Below are 16580 nucleotides of genomic sequence, written 5' to 3' on the forward strand. Positions count from 1 at the left end.
CCTGCCTTTGACACACTTGCGCTTCCCCCATCCAGAACTCCGCTATTAGCATCAGAAGTCCTTGGTTTAACATGCTGCAGTTAAGAAATCACTTACATGGATTGTATATTGAGGGCATCTTGGGGGGGAAAAGGGTTTTTTTGGGGGCAGGAGATAAACCCACAGGTTTTGTAGTGTAAGAAACCTTTGGGGAGGAAGAGGGAGGTACTGTCTTCGGTCCAGTTGAGAGTGGAACTGTGCTGAGTTGGTGCAGCAGTGTCCCCAACCTGTCTCTGCTGAGGTCTCTTGGGCCAGAATGAAGGTGGATGGGTCTGAGCAAAGGTAATGGAGGATCTCCCTGTGGTGGTTTTTTTTTTACTTTGTGGTGCCTCTGGATGGAGGGAGAATACAAAAGGAGCTCACAAGTCTTGTGGTGTGTATTTCATAGTGAATGCAAAGAACTGTATTGGTGAGAGTGAGAACCACTCCCTAGGCCACTTGCTGCTGCAGGTTTTGTTTTGCAGAAATGCTGTAGTACCCACACACCATTTACATGGGAGTGGCAGGTGCAGACTAGTTACACACTAATTTATCCTGGGAAAGTCTGACTTGATCTTTCTGACGAGGCAGGTGGACATAGAGTCCCTGGGGGGTGGCACGGTGCTGCCCAGCCAGCTGCACGGTCACCAATGAGCCAGGGAGGAGCAGAGGAGGACTGAGAGCTCTGAAGTGGATGTGAAGTGAGGAGGAGGGATGGATATGGTGAAAACCAGATTATTTCAGATGCCGTGTGAGACTGGCTCATGTCAGTCTCACTCAGATTCTTGTATTTATGTCTGTAGCCTCTGAACATGGGTCTTAAATCTGTTCCTAGGCCTGAGATTTGGGGGAGGGAAGGGGGGGGAAGCTGTGGATTGAGAGATGCTCTAATAAAACTGGCTAGTCAATGTTGTCTTAATATTGTTGACAATTCTGTAAAGCTCCTTTTAATGAGGATTTCTGTTTTAGCAATTTGCTTTTTTTGACTCCCTCCTTTTTAAAGAGAAAATGTGACACTTGTGAAAAGCTTGTAAGAAAAGCAGTTTCTTTTTTTCCTCAATGATAGATCCTATAGTTAATTAAGGTTGTGAATTTTTATTTTTTTGCCTTGTTTTTAATTAACATTTGTCATTCAGGATAGGATGTGTGAAAATGTTTAAATGGCAAAACAAAGATTTTTTTTTTTTTGTGCAATTAACAAAGCTACTGGCAAAAAGAATAAAACCTTTCTTGGTAACACAAGGTTCTTGTGGCAGTTTCTAAAGCCTGTCAAACCTGTACCATGACATTAAAGGCATGTGTGCCTCAAAACATTAAAAAAGGAGAGTTGCTGAAAAACAGCGGGATGCCTGAGTGCATTTGGGTCCCTACAGAAGCTTGATCTTGTCGGTGAGGCGCTACAAAAGGTGGATTTGGATAAATTCCAGGCTCCGAACGCAGAGGGCTGCCTGTATCTGGGCTGAGCAGAGGTGAAGGCTGAGTTTGAAAGCAAAGAGTGTCCAAGAGCTGGAGGTCCCGGAACTTTCTGGTATTGATGACTTGTGTTGTCCAAGTGGCTGGAGCCGGTGGCCTGGTTCACTCCATCTGAAGTTCTGCCTTCTAGCGTGTGGGTTTTTTTGAGCACTAACCCAGCAGCAAGTGGGGTTTGTCCAAGAGCAGGTCCCTTCACCGAAGGGGCTGCGAGCTCCCGAGTGCTGCTGTGCGATGACCGAGGCAGCGCTGGCTCTAGAACGGCGGGGGATGCTCGGATACCGAGGCGCCGCGGCCCGCCACGCTGCGTGATGCGCTTTACTGGGAATGAATGGCGGGGGCGGGCGGAGTTGCGCTGGCAGCGCAGGCTGGCGGCACGGCCGGCGTAAGGAGGAACCCGGCGGCCCCCGCGCGAGGGCCCCGGTGCCGGTGTGCTGGCGTCGGTCTATTTCGGTTGCGGAATGTTGAGACGAAACCGGCGGGACTCGCGCGCCCGCTCTCCGGGACCCGGCGCGCGGCTGGGAGCGGCGCGAGCGAAACGGCTCGTGCCGCGACGCCGCCGAGCCCCGACGCCGCTGTCGGTGCCCGGGTGGCGGCCGGACCCGGTAAGGCCCAGCCTGCCCTCAGGCCCGGGCCCCGCCCCCGCCCCGCCCCCCACACTCGCCCCCGCCCCCCGCCCCGCTGACGTCACGCCTGGGGTGGGAGGGGAGGGCGGTGCTGCCCAATCAGGCGCTATCTCTGAGGGCGGAGCCGGCAGCCAATCGGGGCGGGGCGGGCGGCGGGATGGCGGCCACGATGGCGAGCGCGGCGGAGCGGGCGGCGCTGGTGAGTCGGGCGGGGCGCCGCCGTGCCCGCGGCGAGCGGCAGTGGCCCGGCTTCGGCTGGCGGCGCCCCTGCCGGGGGACCCTGGCAGGCCTGTTCCGGCTGGCTGGGCCCGGGCCTGAGCGGGGGGGCTCCCCGGGCGGCGGCGAGGCCTCCCGCTGCCCCCGGTTCCCCGCGCCTGGGTCGAGGCGCTCCGCGAGAGCTGCAGGGCCCCGGGCCAGGCCTTCGGGCCGTCCCTGGGCCCCGTCCCCGTGCTGCCCGCGGCCTTCGCCTCTCCCCGGCGTCGCTTTGATGGTCTCCGCCTCGGCGCTCCGCCCCGAGGGTTGGGCGGCAGCAGCCGCTGCTGCTCGGTCTGGCCGCGGCGAGCCCGGGGCGGTCGGTGCCGGCGGCGGCCCCGCTTACGGCGAGCTGCCAGGTGCCTTCCGTGACCTTGGCTTTGTCCCGGGCGGCCCGGCCCGGTGCTCGGTGGGCGCAGGACGCGGCTGGCCTGGCGGGGGCGGGCAGGGCCCGGACCGGCCCCGGGCCGGGGGCTGCAAGAAGGGGTGGCTTCTTGTCCAGGGAGGGGACTTAGGGGTTCGCCTGGGGCAGGGCTGAGAGCCACGGGTTGTCCGAATGTTCTCGTGGTTTGGAGTAGCGTGGCTGGCGTTCCTGAGAGCTGCAGGCGCCTCGTGCACGGACGTGGGGAATGAACTTGGTCTGAAATTGGTCCCCGGGTGGGGGGAAGATCTTTGGCTGTTACTGGAGGGCTGGGCACCAGTGATGGTTTGCAGTGGAAATGTCTGTGTGGCAGCAGTGGGCTGGTGGAGGCACTAAAGGCACCCGCTTTACCGATGAGATTTCTGTTCTTTTGGGAACCTGGACGGCAGTGAGTGTCACAGGGAATGAAAGAGCAGGGAATCCAGTATGTCAGCGTGATGCTCAGAAACCCAAACCAGGATGAAATGGTGGAAGTCAGTAGTCCTGCACCCACGCTGGTTTGAAGGATGACAGAGAATCCTTCCTAGATTTGTTGTACATACCTGCTCTGGGTGAATGTTTGTTGAAACAAAACTCTCCTTGTGCTACTCTTTGGTCAGGTAACTTGCAAAAGGTGACAGCACATCAGTGAACAGTTATTTGGTGTTTCTCATGGTGAACATGATGCCTGTTCGTGAAATCATAGGTCTCAATTTTGGAGTCGACCGCACCTTTCCAGTTTTTCTGTGGGCCACCTGCTCAGTTCATTCCCTTCCAGTACTTTCCATACTAAAGATTTCTCCTCTTTTACAAGTTAGCAAGTGTTAGTCTTTTCTTTGTCCCTTGCTTGCTTCTGTCCCTACTTCTCTGATGATCTTCTGTGTGGGGTCTCGTTAATTAACAAGAATGCTTTGCTGTGGTTTGAGGATCTGCTTTGTACAGGCTTCTCTGTAGCAGACAACTGATCGAGGCCTGAGGCGGCGTGTCATCAGATCTGAATTTGTAATAATAAATCTACTGAATTCGCCCAGATAATTGGGAGTCCTCAGCCTTTCTTTCTTCCCATCTGCTTTTCGGTTTAGCTTGCTTTATTTTTAGGTTGCTGTTGCTTGGTAAGGTGCCACTGGGGGTGGGTGGGGGGAGGACAAGGAGCATTTTAGGTTTTGTTTCTCACTATCTAATCGGCAACAAGTTTGCCTGCCAAATTTAGTCTGTTTTGCCCATGATGGTCATTGGTAAGGGATCTCTCTGTCTTATATCGTGACCTGCAAGTGTTTCATCTTATTTTCTCTCCTGTCCTGTTGAGGAGGGGGAGGGGGAGAGGCCGGGTGGGTGTCTAGCAGCTGGCCAGCCAAGGTCAGCCCACCCCAGCAGCTTAAAAAGATGCGTCAGCTTTTGAAATAGTGAGATCTGTGCTTTGCTCTGAAATTCAAATGCCGTGCTGCCTGTTCTTTGCTGATTCTGTGATTATTGGTACAGTGACTTGCAGGAATGCTGTTTTGTTAAAGTCAAAACAGGAATGAGGACAGTTCATTTGGCTGGGGTGGAGAAGTGCAGAGTAAGGCTTTTCAACAGATCAGGAAGAAATATTTTTCTTCTAGTGTGTGATTTAAACAGCACAGACATAGCAGTATACTTAGAACATAAATAATTTTCATATATGTCTGAGAGATTTATTTCCAGTGTTCAGCTTCTAATGATTCCACTGCTATCTTTCCACAACGTAGGATGAAGAATTTAAATGGCTTCTGCAGGAAGAGGTCCATGCTGTTTTGAAACAGCTGCAAGATATTTTGAAGGTAAGGTCGATTTGCTTCATCTGGGTTTTGTGTTGTGGGTTTGTGTGCTCTCCCATGTGAGGAATGGTGGTGGAATTCCCAGGGAGGAAAAAATACTTGCTAAAGGGTGCACAGCAAGGTCTATCGTGCATGTCCTGTGCTGTCCCAAGTGTTTGCTTGCCCTCTGATCTCAAGGACACACAGTAAAACTGATTTCCCTTAGATTGCTCTGTTCGTGATCCTCTTTGCTGAGGGAGCTGCTTTGAAAAGGCACGTGGAGGCAGCCAGACCTGTCTGCCACACCTTTACCTGAGATGTGAATATTTTCTGGAACAGAGAATTTGGATCTGCCTGTAACTGTCATGTGATGGTGGAAACGAGCACAATAACCTTTAGCTGACAAGCTACTACTTGTGCAGTAATTAATAGCATGCACTCTCCACATTCAAAACCATCCTTCCCTTGAAATATATCGTTTCTCTGCTGGTATCTTCCCCTTGCAGATGTGTGAAGCATTCAGCTGAACCCGGCCTGCAGCACCGTGTCCCAGCCTGGGCACAGGCTGCTGGGTTTGGCGCTTCCCAGGCATCCAGGTGCTGAACTGGCCAAAGCCGGGGGGATTGTGAGCATGAGAGTTTGCTGCTCTCCTGCTTGGTTAGTTTTCAACAGGATAAGCCTCTCAGTGCTCTGAGGTTTTGGTGGGGGTTAGTGGGTGATGCAAGAGCAGGGGCACAAATGTGGAGGTGAGGGGTGGGTGCCAGCAGGGGTAGGTGTGCCCTAGTGCTGACCCAGGATGTGACTTGCTGTCAGGTGACAATAACCTGTGGTATCTGTGTGTGTATATATATATAGTAGGTGTTTTGAAGAATTTGTTAGAGGTTTTAAGGCTGAAGTGTGATCAAAGGACAGTCATCAACCAGTAAAACCAGTCAGGAGGGCTGGTTTTCACTCCAGGCTTAGCACGTGGGTAAGGGACCAGCAGTGCTGAAAAAGGGGCAGTGCCACGGTGCCCGAGGGCACACAGGATTGGACTGTGTGGGGTGCGCTCCTGCTGCCTGCAGCTTGGTGACCCCCTCTGGGCACTGGCCAACTTGTCTGGCTTCCAGGCGTGGAGCTGGAGGGTGCAATTTCCAGCACCTTTTGCCATGGGCTGCTTGTGCTGAGCCTTCTTCTGGGCTGCGCCTGTCCTGCAAGACAATGAGGGAAGATCCGTGTGCTGTTAGGCGGGTTGCAGGAGGCTTGGAAAGGTGACGGCTCTGTGCTCGCCCACTTGCTGGTGGCTGTTTTTCTGCTCTTGCCTTGTCTTTGTTCCTGGTTTGCGGCGCTCAGGGCCCAGGCGGTACCTCAGCACTCACTGTGTCCTCTCTTGCTTCCCCTGGGCAGGAGGCCTCTCACCGGTTCACCCTGCCCACCGGTGGCTCGGGAGGAGCTGTCAAGCAGGAGAACTTTGTGCTGAGCACATCAGGGTAAGTGGCCGCGGCAGCAGCGGGTGGCCGCTGCTCTGCCAGGCTGCTCCGGCGGGCGCTCCCGCCCCCGCTCTCCGGTGCTTGTGCCGGGGGCTTCCCTCTGGCAACGGGCGCTGCTCCTGGAGCGCCTGCGGCAAAGGTCCCCGCCGCACCCCCAGCGCGGAAGGGGGTTCTTTAATGAGAGGTTTCGCCTGAAGGAACACAAACGAACAAACTCTCACGGCAGGTTAACGTTAACAGTCCGTAGCCGTGTTCCCGGGGCTGCCTTAGCCATACTTGTGCCATTTCCTGCAGACACTTACAATACAGTGATTGATTCCTGACCACACAGGTACGTTGTGTCAGTGTGCTGCTGTCAGCAGTTTTGCCAAGGGGCATTCCTGGCAAAAGGCAGAGGGACTTTAGTTACAAGACCTGAATTCTGCTCTTGGCTGTTTCTGACTGTGTCTGTGGACAAATCTTAACCTCTGTCCAAATCTCCCTAAAAGAGCAATAATAAATCTGCTTCTGACAGAGCAAACTGAGATCTGTACAGAAGGTGCTACAGAAGTGCAGTTTTGAAATAGCTGTCCAGTTTTTGATCTTCACCGCAGGCTTTGGTCTGAATAGCTGTACTCTGGCAGAGGTTGCAAGCTTCTTGTGAAGTAGTAGACCTTAGTCTTCAGAAACAGCATGGTGAGCACTTCATACAATGATGCAGTGATTCTGTATTGGGTTTGAAAGTTGTGTTCTTCAGATCTTAAAAAGTTGATTCCAGCTCTCATTCATTGTTGTTGCAAGGTGAATGAATGTTAAAGTGTTGACCTGAAGAGGCTCTGTCTAGTGTATTAAAATGTAAGGTGTAGCTATACTGAGTTCTTGAAGGCCCAGCTGCTTCAGTCTTCCCCCACTGAGCTGCTTCAGTCTTCCCCCACTGTTCATGGTAGATACAAGACATCTTGCAGGACCTTTTAAAAGTGTGGGGTTTTTTTGTTTATTTAGTTGTTTTTTGTTTTTTGTTTTTTTTTCTTGGAAGGGGGGCAGGGTGGGGTGTAGCTTTCAGCTCCCATATGAACCACCTAGCACTTCGATGTCAGTAATTCATCTAATATCTTGTGTTTGTGCCTGCTAGAGCTGTTTGTAACAGCAGCCAAATCGTTGACAGGTAATACATGAAATAAGCGTGCTATCAGAAATGAATGTAATGTTTTAGGCAGGGCAGTTAGGGTGAGTTGTCTCATAAAGAATGTGACAGCAGCTGGCTGCAGGCCAAGAGCTGGGGACTTGAAAGTGTGTGTAGAGTTCACTTGCACCCGCCAAGTGACCCCTGGAAGGAGGGGAGCTTGGCAAGCTATGCAGGACAGGGAGGGGTGGTGTTGGGCTGGCAGTTTCAGTAGATGTCTTTTGCCTTCTGTGATTGTGTTACCCAGATCTATCTTCTTATTCCAGCACAGACCAGGTGAAAGGTGTGTTGACACTGCAGGGAGATGCCCTGTGTCAAGCTGTGAGTACTTGCCATGCTTCTTGTTTCATACTGCCATCAAGGGGTTGGGGGTCATCCTTATCGCACTTTGACCTCAAGGGAGAGGCCATCCTTATTATCCTTTACCAGTGATCAGTAAGTGTTTTTTATTGGTCTTCCCTAATAGGCCTTAAATCTTTAACATTTCAGCAACTGTTGACATTTGTCAAGGTCCAGCATCTACCCCCACCCCCACCGTGGTGAGTGATGGAGTTGACATTCATGGGGATTCTTTGCCTTTGCTGCCTTTGTTGGATAATACTAAATTTCTCTGGGGGCCTTCTGAGATGAGGTCCTATGTCCTGCCTGGATCCCAATTCACTAAATGCCTTTCAACTTATCCTTTGTATTAAGATCTTCGTGTAGGAGGACCGAGGTTCTGACCATGCCAAGACTGCTGAAAGCAGCTTGCTAAGATGGTCTGGGAGACAGAATGGAATGGGACTGGCAGTCGCCGTGTTCTGCATGGGGGTTTACTTGCTCTCACGTGTTTGTTCCTTTCTTGAAGGATGTGAATCTGAAAATGCCCAGAAATAATCAGCTTCTGCACTTTGCATTTCGGGAAGACAAGCAGTGGAAGCTGCAGCAGGTACTGGTAACTTCAGTTGCGTACCCCTCTAGAGTCTGCACCCCCTGAGCGGTAGCCCCTTGCTTTCCAGAAGAGAAGGTTACATCCATCCTCCGTTAGCTCCAGTGATAAAAGCTAAGGGAGGAAACGGATGCAGTTGATTTTGGTTATGGTGCTGGGAGAGAGAAGTGGGTTCTGCTTGTTCCTGAAGCACACCGGTGAGCTGAAGGCTGGCTGCGTAGCAGTTGTAATCCTTTGAAAGGAGTGCCCAGGGTGTCTGTCTAGTACTGGCCTTGTGTCTGCTTGTAAAACCCAGGCTAGCCAGACAGAGAGCAAATTTAGAGGCTTTGAGGAGCTTGCTCTACTCTTATGGAAGCATTTCTTTATGCTGAGAGCAAATTTCACTGCATTGTGCTCTTGTAGCATAGCTGAGTTCCCTCAGCTAAGGAGTTAAAGGGATGTGGCTATCCAGATAACTGATTTCAGGACCTGATCTAGTGCCTGATCTTGAAGACCTAGTTTCCCACAGTTACTTTATCATAGCTGAGTAGGCTGGAGAAGGATGCATTCAGTGTGCTTCACTGTGCCCTGGTTCAGATTTTTATGGGTGGTCCGTGTGTGTTTGGTAATGCGTGCAGTTTCCAACAGCTGCTTTGGCAGCAGAGTAAAAGCTCTATCTGCTAACTTTTTAGAAATCTAGAAAATTGTGTACTTGAGACATTAATGCCAAACTATGCCTTGCAACAAGGCAAGGAATTTTTTTGTGGTAACACTCAGCAGTGCATCCTATTTAGTGGGTGTTTTGTACTGCTGCCTGGTTGATGGGCTTCTACCGCCTTTTATGGAAAACCCCTTTCCTTTATTTACTTGCAAGAGTTTTGTGTTCTGATGTTGTTCAGATGTGGAATGTGAGTGCCTAAAGGACTCTGTGCAGAAGCATTTATAGTGATTATGTGGCGATCTCTATCCTGTCTGTGAGTTTCTTCTGTTAGTGAGCGGTGCCAGTTGGGGTTTTGTTTCTCTGTGCAAAGTCAAATTTTTGCTAAGAAATTGTAGTATGGGCACATTTTTGAGGAACACAAGTGCAGGCACACAAGTTGTGAGAAACTTGATTAGAAAACAGCAAAATCAAAGGGCAGCAGGAATGAAGCAGGTCCTTATAATAGCAGGATTGGCGTTGCTGGGTTGGGTAACGCTGCCAGGAACCATTTAGCTTGCTCAAAAGTATCTGGGAGATGTAAAGGCTGGAGGTGGTTGGTGTTTGGAGATGCCATAGCCTGAGCATCTGCAGAGTCTCTCTGTAGTCTGACAGTGGATTTTATCATCTCTTTTCTCTGTAGCCTCTAGTGCCTTGTGCTTTCTTTCTAAGAGCAGGGCTATTCTGTGATCCCCGAGCTCTGGATGGGAAGGAGCCATGCCCAGATCTATGTCAGGGAGGCCTCTGCAAGGCTGAGCTGGGATCTGGGGGTGGTGGGGAGCAGTGTAGATGTATCAAACTACAAATGTCCCAGGCTGTGTTATCCAGCTCCCAGCAGCCATCTCTCACACGGGTTTCCCTGCTTACATTTTACATTTATTGCACCCTCTGATTTACCCCTTTGCTTTTTTTTTTTCTTCAATTTTTCTGCTGCTGCCTAGAACCGAACACAAGTCACTTTCTCCCAGGGCCGTTTTCCTCTTCCTCTGGTTTGCCCTGGCTCACATGAAAGCACTGTGATACACCTATCAGCCTTGCCTTGATAATTATCTCCTGGCTGCAAGTGGCCTTAGAGCTTGAGAGGGAGTTGAGCTAGCTGTGTCCTGAGTCCGGACAAGTTCCACAGAATCGGCTTCTTGATGCTGGAGATAAATCTCAACCCCAACAATTACAGTTTAGAAGGACTCTGGAATACTGCCAGAGACAAATTAGAAATTTATGTTTGCTGCTCATTCCTGCTATTGATGTAATTTACGTCTTTTTTTTTTTTTTTTTTTTTTTTAGCTCTGATAGTTCCAAAGGAAGAAATCATTATTGGTGTTGCTAGACCTGACTGTTGTATACCATCAGCAGTGGGAATTGCTACCTGAACAGTCATGATCAGAGTAGCCCCAGGATGAGAGTGCCTGATGCCACTGTTCCTTCAGGGAGCAGTGGTATTTTTATTGACAATCCAGTTTGTAGCTACCAGGCTGCACCTCCAGTCCTTGAGTGAAGACCCTGATAATGCATCTGGACTGCAGTGGTAGATTTGTATTAGTGTGTGTGGTGCTCAGAGAGAAATGGCCTTAATGTTTGAGAAGTTACCGTTATCTTAGGGCAAACGAGATAGCCAGGGAAACCTCTACTTCCTAGTGTGTATTATGGAGAGTGTTTCTTTAATAGGGCTGCATTTGTTCCTTTGCAGATCCAGGATGCTAGAAACCATGTTAACCAAGCCATTTACCTGCTTATGAACAGAGACGTAAACTACCAGTTCAAAACAGGCTCGGAGGTCCTCAAGGTGAGGAGAAAGCCCTCTCTACTTGGGTAGGAATGTGCATTATTTTCTTCCCTCCAATATACCATTCCCTTCAAGTACAGTTAATGCACATTACTGTGTGGAGTCTCTTACTGGAAGTGGATTCCCCAGTTGTACCCATATCTACCTGTGACAAGGAGTATCCATGTGACCTCATATTTGATATGAATCTATACCAGTTTAGCATCGGTAGTAGGGTTGTACGTCATGGTGAGTGGCAATCTGAGCAGTCAGTGCCCTGTTGCACACCTGTGATGGGAGCATCTCCCTTGATCTTTTTTGGGTGATGTGGTTACACAGCTCATGCTCTTCCCTGCCAGTCAGTGCTTTTGGTGAGAGAAGAAACGAGGCGGTCATCAGCAAACAAAACATTACAGTTAGTACTTGTGATTTACCGATGATTTGAAAGCGAATTCTCACTTGCTAAGAGTAGTTGATGCGGTCTGATACAGACCAGGTGCTGCATGGCCGTGAAGCCCAGCCCTCTGCTTGGAATGCTCTCTGAAGCTGCCAGAGTTTTGACTTACTTGGTCGAATTCATCACAGTATCAAATGTGAGAACACTAAACCTTTCTAGCCTCCATATGGGCTAGTAGTAGGAAGAAGCTAGGTAATAAAACTATTTCCTTTTTACTTCTGGGTAGAAGTAGGGATGAGAGATTAGTCATAATACAAAATGCCTTCATCTTAGCAGTCGTGAGCTCTATAACAGACACATGTTGCTTTCCACTTCTTTTCTGGAGAAGGAAGTCTGCCTGAATCGAGCCTTGGAACTGTGGTTTCTGGCAGGATTGGGCTCACAATGAGCTGGTTCTTTTCTCTAGTGCCCTGGCTTATACGTGGTTATGAATGGGGGCAGGGGCGTGCAGCAGTCGTTGTACCCCTGATGTGGGAATGGGGAGAACTAGAAGACAGCTTCTTGTTTCTCCTTAATGCCTGTTCTTCAGAAAAGCTGATGAGTTTGTTGATGTTTCTGTGGCATCAGCAATTGATTGCATGTTCTCTTCTTATTCTTCTAATGAATAGCTGTTCTCTCTCCAGTCCCCGGTATTAAGCACCTCTGGCTTTGTCTCACAAGTGTCTATGATGGTGGTAACAGTAAACTGCATTTAGGTGGGAGCCACCCCTCCCCAGTAAGCCCCTTCATTCCTGGAAGGGCAAGGTAGGGTGCGTAGGTGGTTGTTGCTGTTGCAACACTTACAAAATACTGTAGGATTCTGCAGCATGCTATCCAGAGCTGTCCAGGGATCGCCACTGAGCAGTATACTGTACGTTCTCTTGTAGCTTATGGATGCTGTGATGTTACAGCTCTCGAGAGCCCGAAATCGACTTACCACTCCAGCCACTCTGACTCTACCAGAGATTGCCTCCAGTGGTCTTACAGTAAGTATATGGTGGTCTAGATCTCCATACAGTCTGGCAGCATGCAGCAGTTAAGGTACTATGCTGCATCCACTGGTGGAAGTGGATTTCTAAAGTGTCTCCTGAGGCAGGAGGAGAGCGCTGAAGTAGGTGCAGACTCAGCCTTTTTTGGCTGCTCTGTATCTTCGTGTGGGAAAGCAGATGTCTTGGGCATGAGGACTCTGGTTCTCTAGAGAGTAAGTTCTGTTCTGTGTCCAGGAATCTTGTCCAGGGATGATTTGCCTTTGTGAACACTGCTCCATCCTCTTTTGTCACCATTGTGTGCACATTATTTGATCAAGTGCAGCAAGAAGAACAACCATGGCCTGCAAGCTGCTCAGTCTTTGTTTCTCTCTAATGTCCCTCTCGCTGTGGGGTAATTGTAGTATGGCTTAGAAAAAGGTAGTGATTTCCCAGCGTTAGAAACAATGGTCCTTTCACTGACAAACTACATATTTTCTCACCAGAAAATGTTCACCCCTGCTCTGCCTCCAGACATCCTTGTGAATTTCTATATAAACCTGAATAAGCTGTGCCTGACTGTCTACCAACTCCATGTGCTCCAGCCCAGCACAACCAAGGTGATGCCTACTGTCTCTTTGAGCCTTGTTTGTTTATTTCTCCCTGCATCCCACTGTGAGGAGGAGATTGCACTGCTGCATGGTGCAATGTCATATGCATAAGATAATGTAGAAATGACTGTAACTTCCTGATAAGTGTCTGTGTTTAGATCAGCTGCAGACAGAACACTGTTTCTAAATCTAGTTTGGGCATGGCTGCTTAGCCCAGAAGAAAAACACAGTGCTTGTGGAGAAAGCCAGTAACTACTTTTTTTTCCAAGTAATGCTTTATCTTACAATATAGTTTGATAATTTTGCATAATTATGTAAGGGCATAACTGTATTAATGCAGTTTACATCAAAGTAGAGTTTTCTGGATGGAGCTTTGATGGGTATATTTCTGCCTCACCTGTTGCATTTGGGTCAGCTTGATGTCCTATAAGAACTAAACTCTTAAGCTTTATGAAATGCAGTCCTTCCGTAAGGATATCTTCCCTAAAATCTGTCTGTTGCTTTTCTTCTGGATCTTCTCATCTTACTTTTGTGGTGTTAAAATTTGGAGCTAAGTTGGACTCAGCCTCTCTGTAGAACTTTTTTTTCATGAAGGAGCAGGAAGGGATCAAATGACACGGATTCCCTATGAATGGAGTGTTATGGTATAGGCATTTCTTGATGTCAGGCTACTGAAAGTGCAAACCTCTAAGTGGTTTGTTTACTGCATTGCAATCCAAATCCTAATGACTTTTTCCTTCTCCTGCAGAACTTCAAGCCTGCTGGAGGGTCCATTTTACACAACCCTGGAGCCATGTTGTAAGTACAGTCACTACAAGGGCTGTGTAACAGGTGTAGGAGTATGCTGAGGATGAGATCCAAATGGCTGTACACAGTTTTGATTGAAGCATCTGTTAAGTGGAGAAGCTGGACTGAGTCATTTGCTGTGGCTGTGCCTGTGAATGCATAGGTGCCCATCATAGCGTTTCTGTGATGATTTGGTTGGTCATAAAGGCCCAAAGATGTGACTTTTCGGGATACAGCCTACTGATGCAGTGCCATGAGTTTGCCTAGAGATGAGAGCTGTCAACCACAATGAAAATTAGGTTATTGGCATTGCCGTCTGCATTTCCTGCCTTTGTGCCTCTCTGAAAAGTGGCGAAGTTTCTACCTTAACCCAATTAGATTTAGCTTAACTCTAAATCTGGTCAGAGGCAGACTGAGAGTTTGCATTCTATAACTTTGCCAGATGCTGTTTTAAATGAAGTAGAAATCATCATATTCTCTTCTGTGAGAATGGAGGACAGGTGAGTTTTGTGTTCTGTGCTGTTGTGTGTGAAGCTGTGCTTTTTTTTTTTTTTTTTTTTTTTTCCCCTCCCCTGCCCACCCCTCCAGTGAGTTTGGCAACCAGCGGTATGAAGTCAGCCATGTCCATAAAGTGGAATGTGTTGTCCCATGGTTAAATGATGCCCTTGTCTTCTTCACAGTTTCACTGCAGCTTTGCCAGCAACTGAAGGACAAGGTAATGGCCTTGGAAAAGGGGCTTTGTTTTTAACTCTGGATTTTGCGAAGACCTCAGATCTCCTAAAATCTGATGTCATGTTATTCTGTACAACTTGCGTATAAACTGAAAACAAGTGCTGAGTCAGTGCTCTGGAGCCAGGGAGGTGGCTGGCTCTGCCTAGCAGGCACCATCTTGGATAAGTGTAGTAGTGTGGCAGATGTCTTTGCTCAACTAGTGACTAGATGGAAAGGAGCAGATAGACGCTTCTGTGTTCTCAGTCGTGAGCTGGATGTGAGGAAATGCCAAGGTGCTGGAGGGGAGGCATGGAGTTCTTGGCAAACTGGGTTGGAGTAGACCCATGTTCTGTTCCAGATCTGCAGCTTGACCTGGCTGCCACCATGAGCAAGTAACTTTGCACTCCAAGCCTCTTCCGTGATAATAGCAGCAAATCCGGCCTTCTGCGATGCAGTGCTGGAGTGTGTAATGCTGTTAGGCTCCATCTTCGGCACGTGTTGTATGCTTTTTCTTGTGGGGCCCAAGGGATACAGGAACTTACCTGCTTTTCTTCTTGCTTTCCAGATCTCTGTTTTCTCCAGTTACTGGAACTACAGGCCATATTAATTCTCCGTGGAGTGTTCAAGCCCTGACAGTACTTCCAGTGTCTCTTTTTGGTTTCGACATGCCAGCTGAGTCCAGGTCAGCCTGAGGAATGCAGGGGTTCGCTACCATGTGGCCCTCCACAGGGGGTAGGGTCAGTGTATCGAGAGACACAACTTGAAGTAGCCTTGTCTGGGACTGCTGCGTAAGCAGGGCACCAGGCAGTGCTGTGTGGTTGGCAAGAGCTTCTACCTGTCTTTGTTCTCACGTGCGTTCTGTGGCTTACGCTTTCCAAACCTCCAATGAATTACACTAGGCCATTACAAGGTACGGGGAGCTGTGGACTGCTCTCACTAACTGTATTTGCACACAGTGCTGTAACTAACTGCTGGACTGTGAGTTGGATGGGAAGGGATGAAGACAGACTAATTGAACACACCACAAAAAGTGTAGGGCATGTTGCTCAGTGTAGTGAAATACGTTGCTGTGATCTGGTCCAGCTGTGGTTATGACTAGCCCTGAGCCTCTCCCTCTCCTAGCTGTTCTGTCCATGCCCATGTTGTTGGTTCCCCTTTGGGGAATATTCTTATTTGCTGCTGTTTGAACTCTTTTTTTCTATTTTTTTTTCTTTTCTTTTCTTTTTTTCTTTCTCCCCCTCCCCTGGCATCAATGTGATTATAGTTTGGTTTTTTGATTTTCTTTTTTTCCTAAGCCCTAGTTGGGCCAGTTGGTTTTTTCCAGGTTTAGTATCTTGTTTTCACTGCCAGCCTTTGGACTTGCCTCGGTACCTTGAGCACAGCTGTGCGGTCTCACATCCTGTCATTAAACCCAAAGTGAGTACCATGTTGTTACTATGATTTACTGCCTGCCTATGGATGCTACAGTATGTAACTCATCCCTCTAGCCATTGATAACTGTGAAATAAAGGTCCTCAGGCCTGCCATGCTCCTGTGGGCTGTCAGAGCTGAGAATGAAAGAGTACTGAAGATTATGTACTTCCTTACAAGTGAGTGACTCTTCTTAGTTACGTATGCTGGGTTACTGTTTGCTTTACTGGGAGGACCGTAGTGGTCTCTGAGAGAAGAGCTGGGCAGCTTTTTGAAGGCTGGGCCTGGTCTGTGTAGCCTCAGCCCGTGCTGTCTGACACCTGAGTACTACCTGAAGTACTTTTCAAAACTTCCCTTGATGGTCATGTTTGGCAGAGGCTGCAGGTACTGAGCCTGGCTTGGGTTGGCTCCTGGAGCTAGCTAAGTGATGAGGAAGCATCACCGGTCTCCTGCTTGGCACCAGCTAGCCCTGTCCAGCCTGTGTTTCTGGTGGCTTTCCTCACTGGAGTACCTTTCCCAGGAGCCTCCATGTGTGCTTAGGTGAAGACTGCAGGCTCACTAAGGTCCCTACAAAACATCAGGACCATTGGAGCCTATCTTGACAGCATGGTTGGAAAACATGAGGATCCTGGTGTTTCCCAAGTGCTATTCAGAGCACTGTGATCAAAATGAAGAGATTGCAGAATGGTTGGGGCTGGAAGGGGACCTCTGGGGTCTAGCTGGTCCAACTCTCGTGCTCAGGCAGGGCTATCTAAAGCCATTCTCCCAGGATCATGTCCAGATAGCTTGTGAATAGCTCCAGGGACAGAGACTAGAGATAGCTATGTTGCTCTGATTTTTTTTTTTTTTTTTTAAACACATCCCATCCTGCCCCAGGATAGACATCTGTTGTGGGCATGTGTGGCCTACCTTGTCAGCGACCTCCCTTTCTGTCCTTTGTGAGATCCCTGGAATCTTGAGCGAGTTAGTACCAGCCTTGTTACCGCTGCAGCCTCCTTCTCTGAGGACTTGACCCCTGGTGCAGCGCTCGATCTAATGCATGCTTAAGCAGTAACAGAGCCTATGAATGAGTATCGGGCTGTTACTGATGAACGTGTTTCTTAGTAAGTAATGAAATGTGGCA

At 49.0% G+C, this 16580-nt stretch overlaps 1 protein-coding gene across 3 annotated transcripts; it reads left to right on the top strand.

The window, feature by feature from the left end:
- The first annotated feature begins 2257 nt into the window (after window positions 1-2257).
- Window positions 2258-15611, top strand: ROGDI (rogdi atypical leucine zipper). 3 transcript variants are annotated; one of them, XR_005827506.1, is made up of 12 exons: window positions 2260-2313; window positions 4494-4565; window positions 5928-6010; window positions 7439-7493; window positions 8020-8100; window positions 10464-10559; window positions 11862-11960; window positions 12446-12559; window positions 13299-13348; window positions 13779-13836; window positions 14017-14051; window positions 14613-15611. XR_005827506.1 is itself a non-coding variant. In XM_040591673.1 (11 exons), the coding sequence occupies exons 1-11, from the start codon at window positions 2272-2274 to the stop codon at window positions 14652-14654; spliced, it is 861 nt and encodes a 286-aa protein (XP_040447607.1). In that variant the 5' UTR covers window positions 2258-2271; the 3' UTR covers window positions 14655-15611. The 3 variants fall into 3 exon arrangements, 2 of the variants coding, with proteins under 2 accessions (XP_040447607.1, XP_040447608.1); XM_040591673.1 differs by lacking the exon at window positions 13779-13836 and having other exon boundaries at window positions 2258-2313; window positions 13925-14051; XM_040591674.1 differs by lacking the exon at window positions 14017-14051.
- Window positions 15612-16580: the final 969 nt, after the last annotated feature.

Source organism: Falco naumanni, chromosome 4 (assembly GCF_017639655.2).
Source record: "Falco naumanni isolate bFalNau1 chromosome 4, bFalNau1.pat, whole genome shotgun sequence".
Taxonomy (NCBI): domain Eukaryota; kingdom Metazoa; phylum Chordata; class Aves; order Falconiformes; family Falconidae; genus Falco; species Falco naumanni.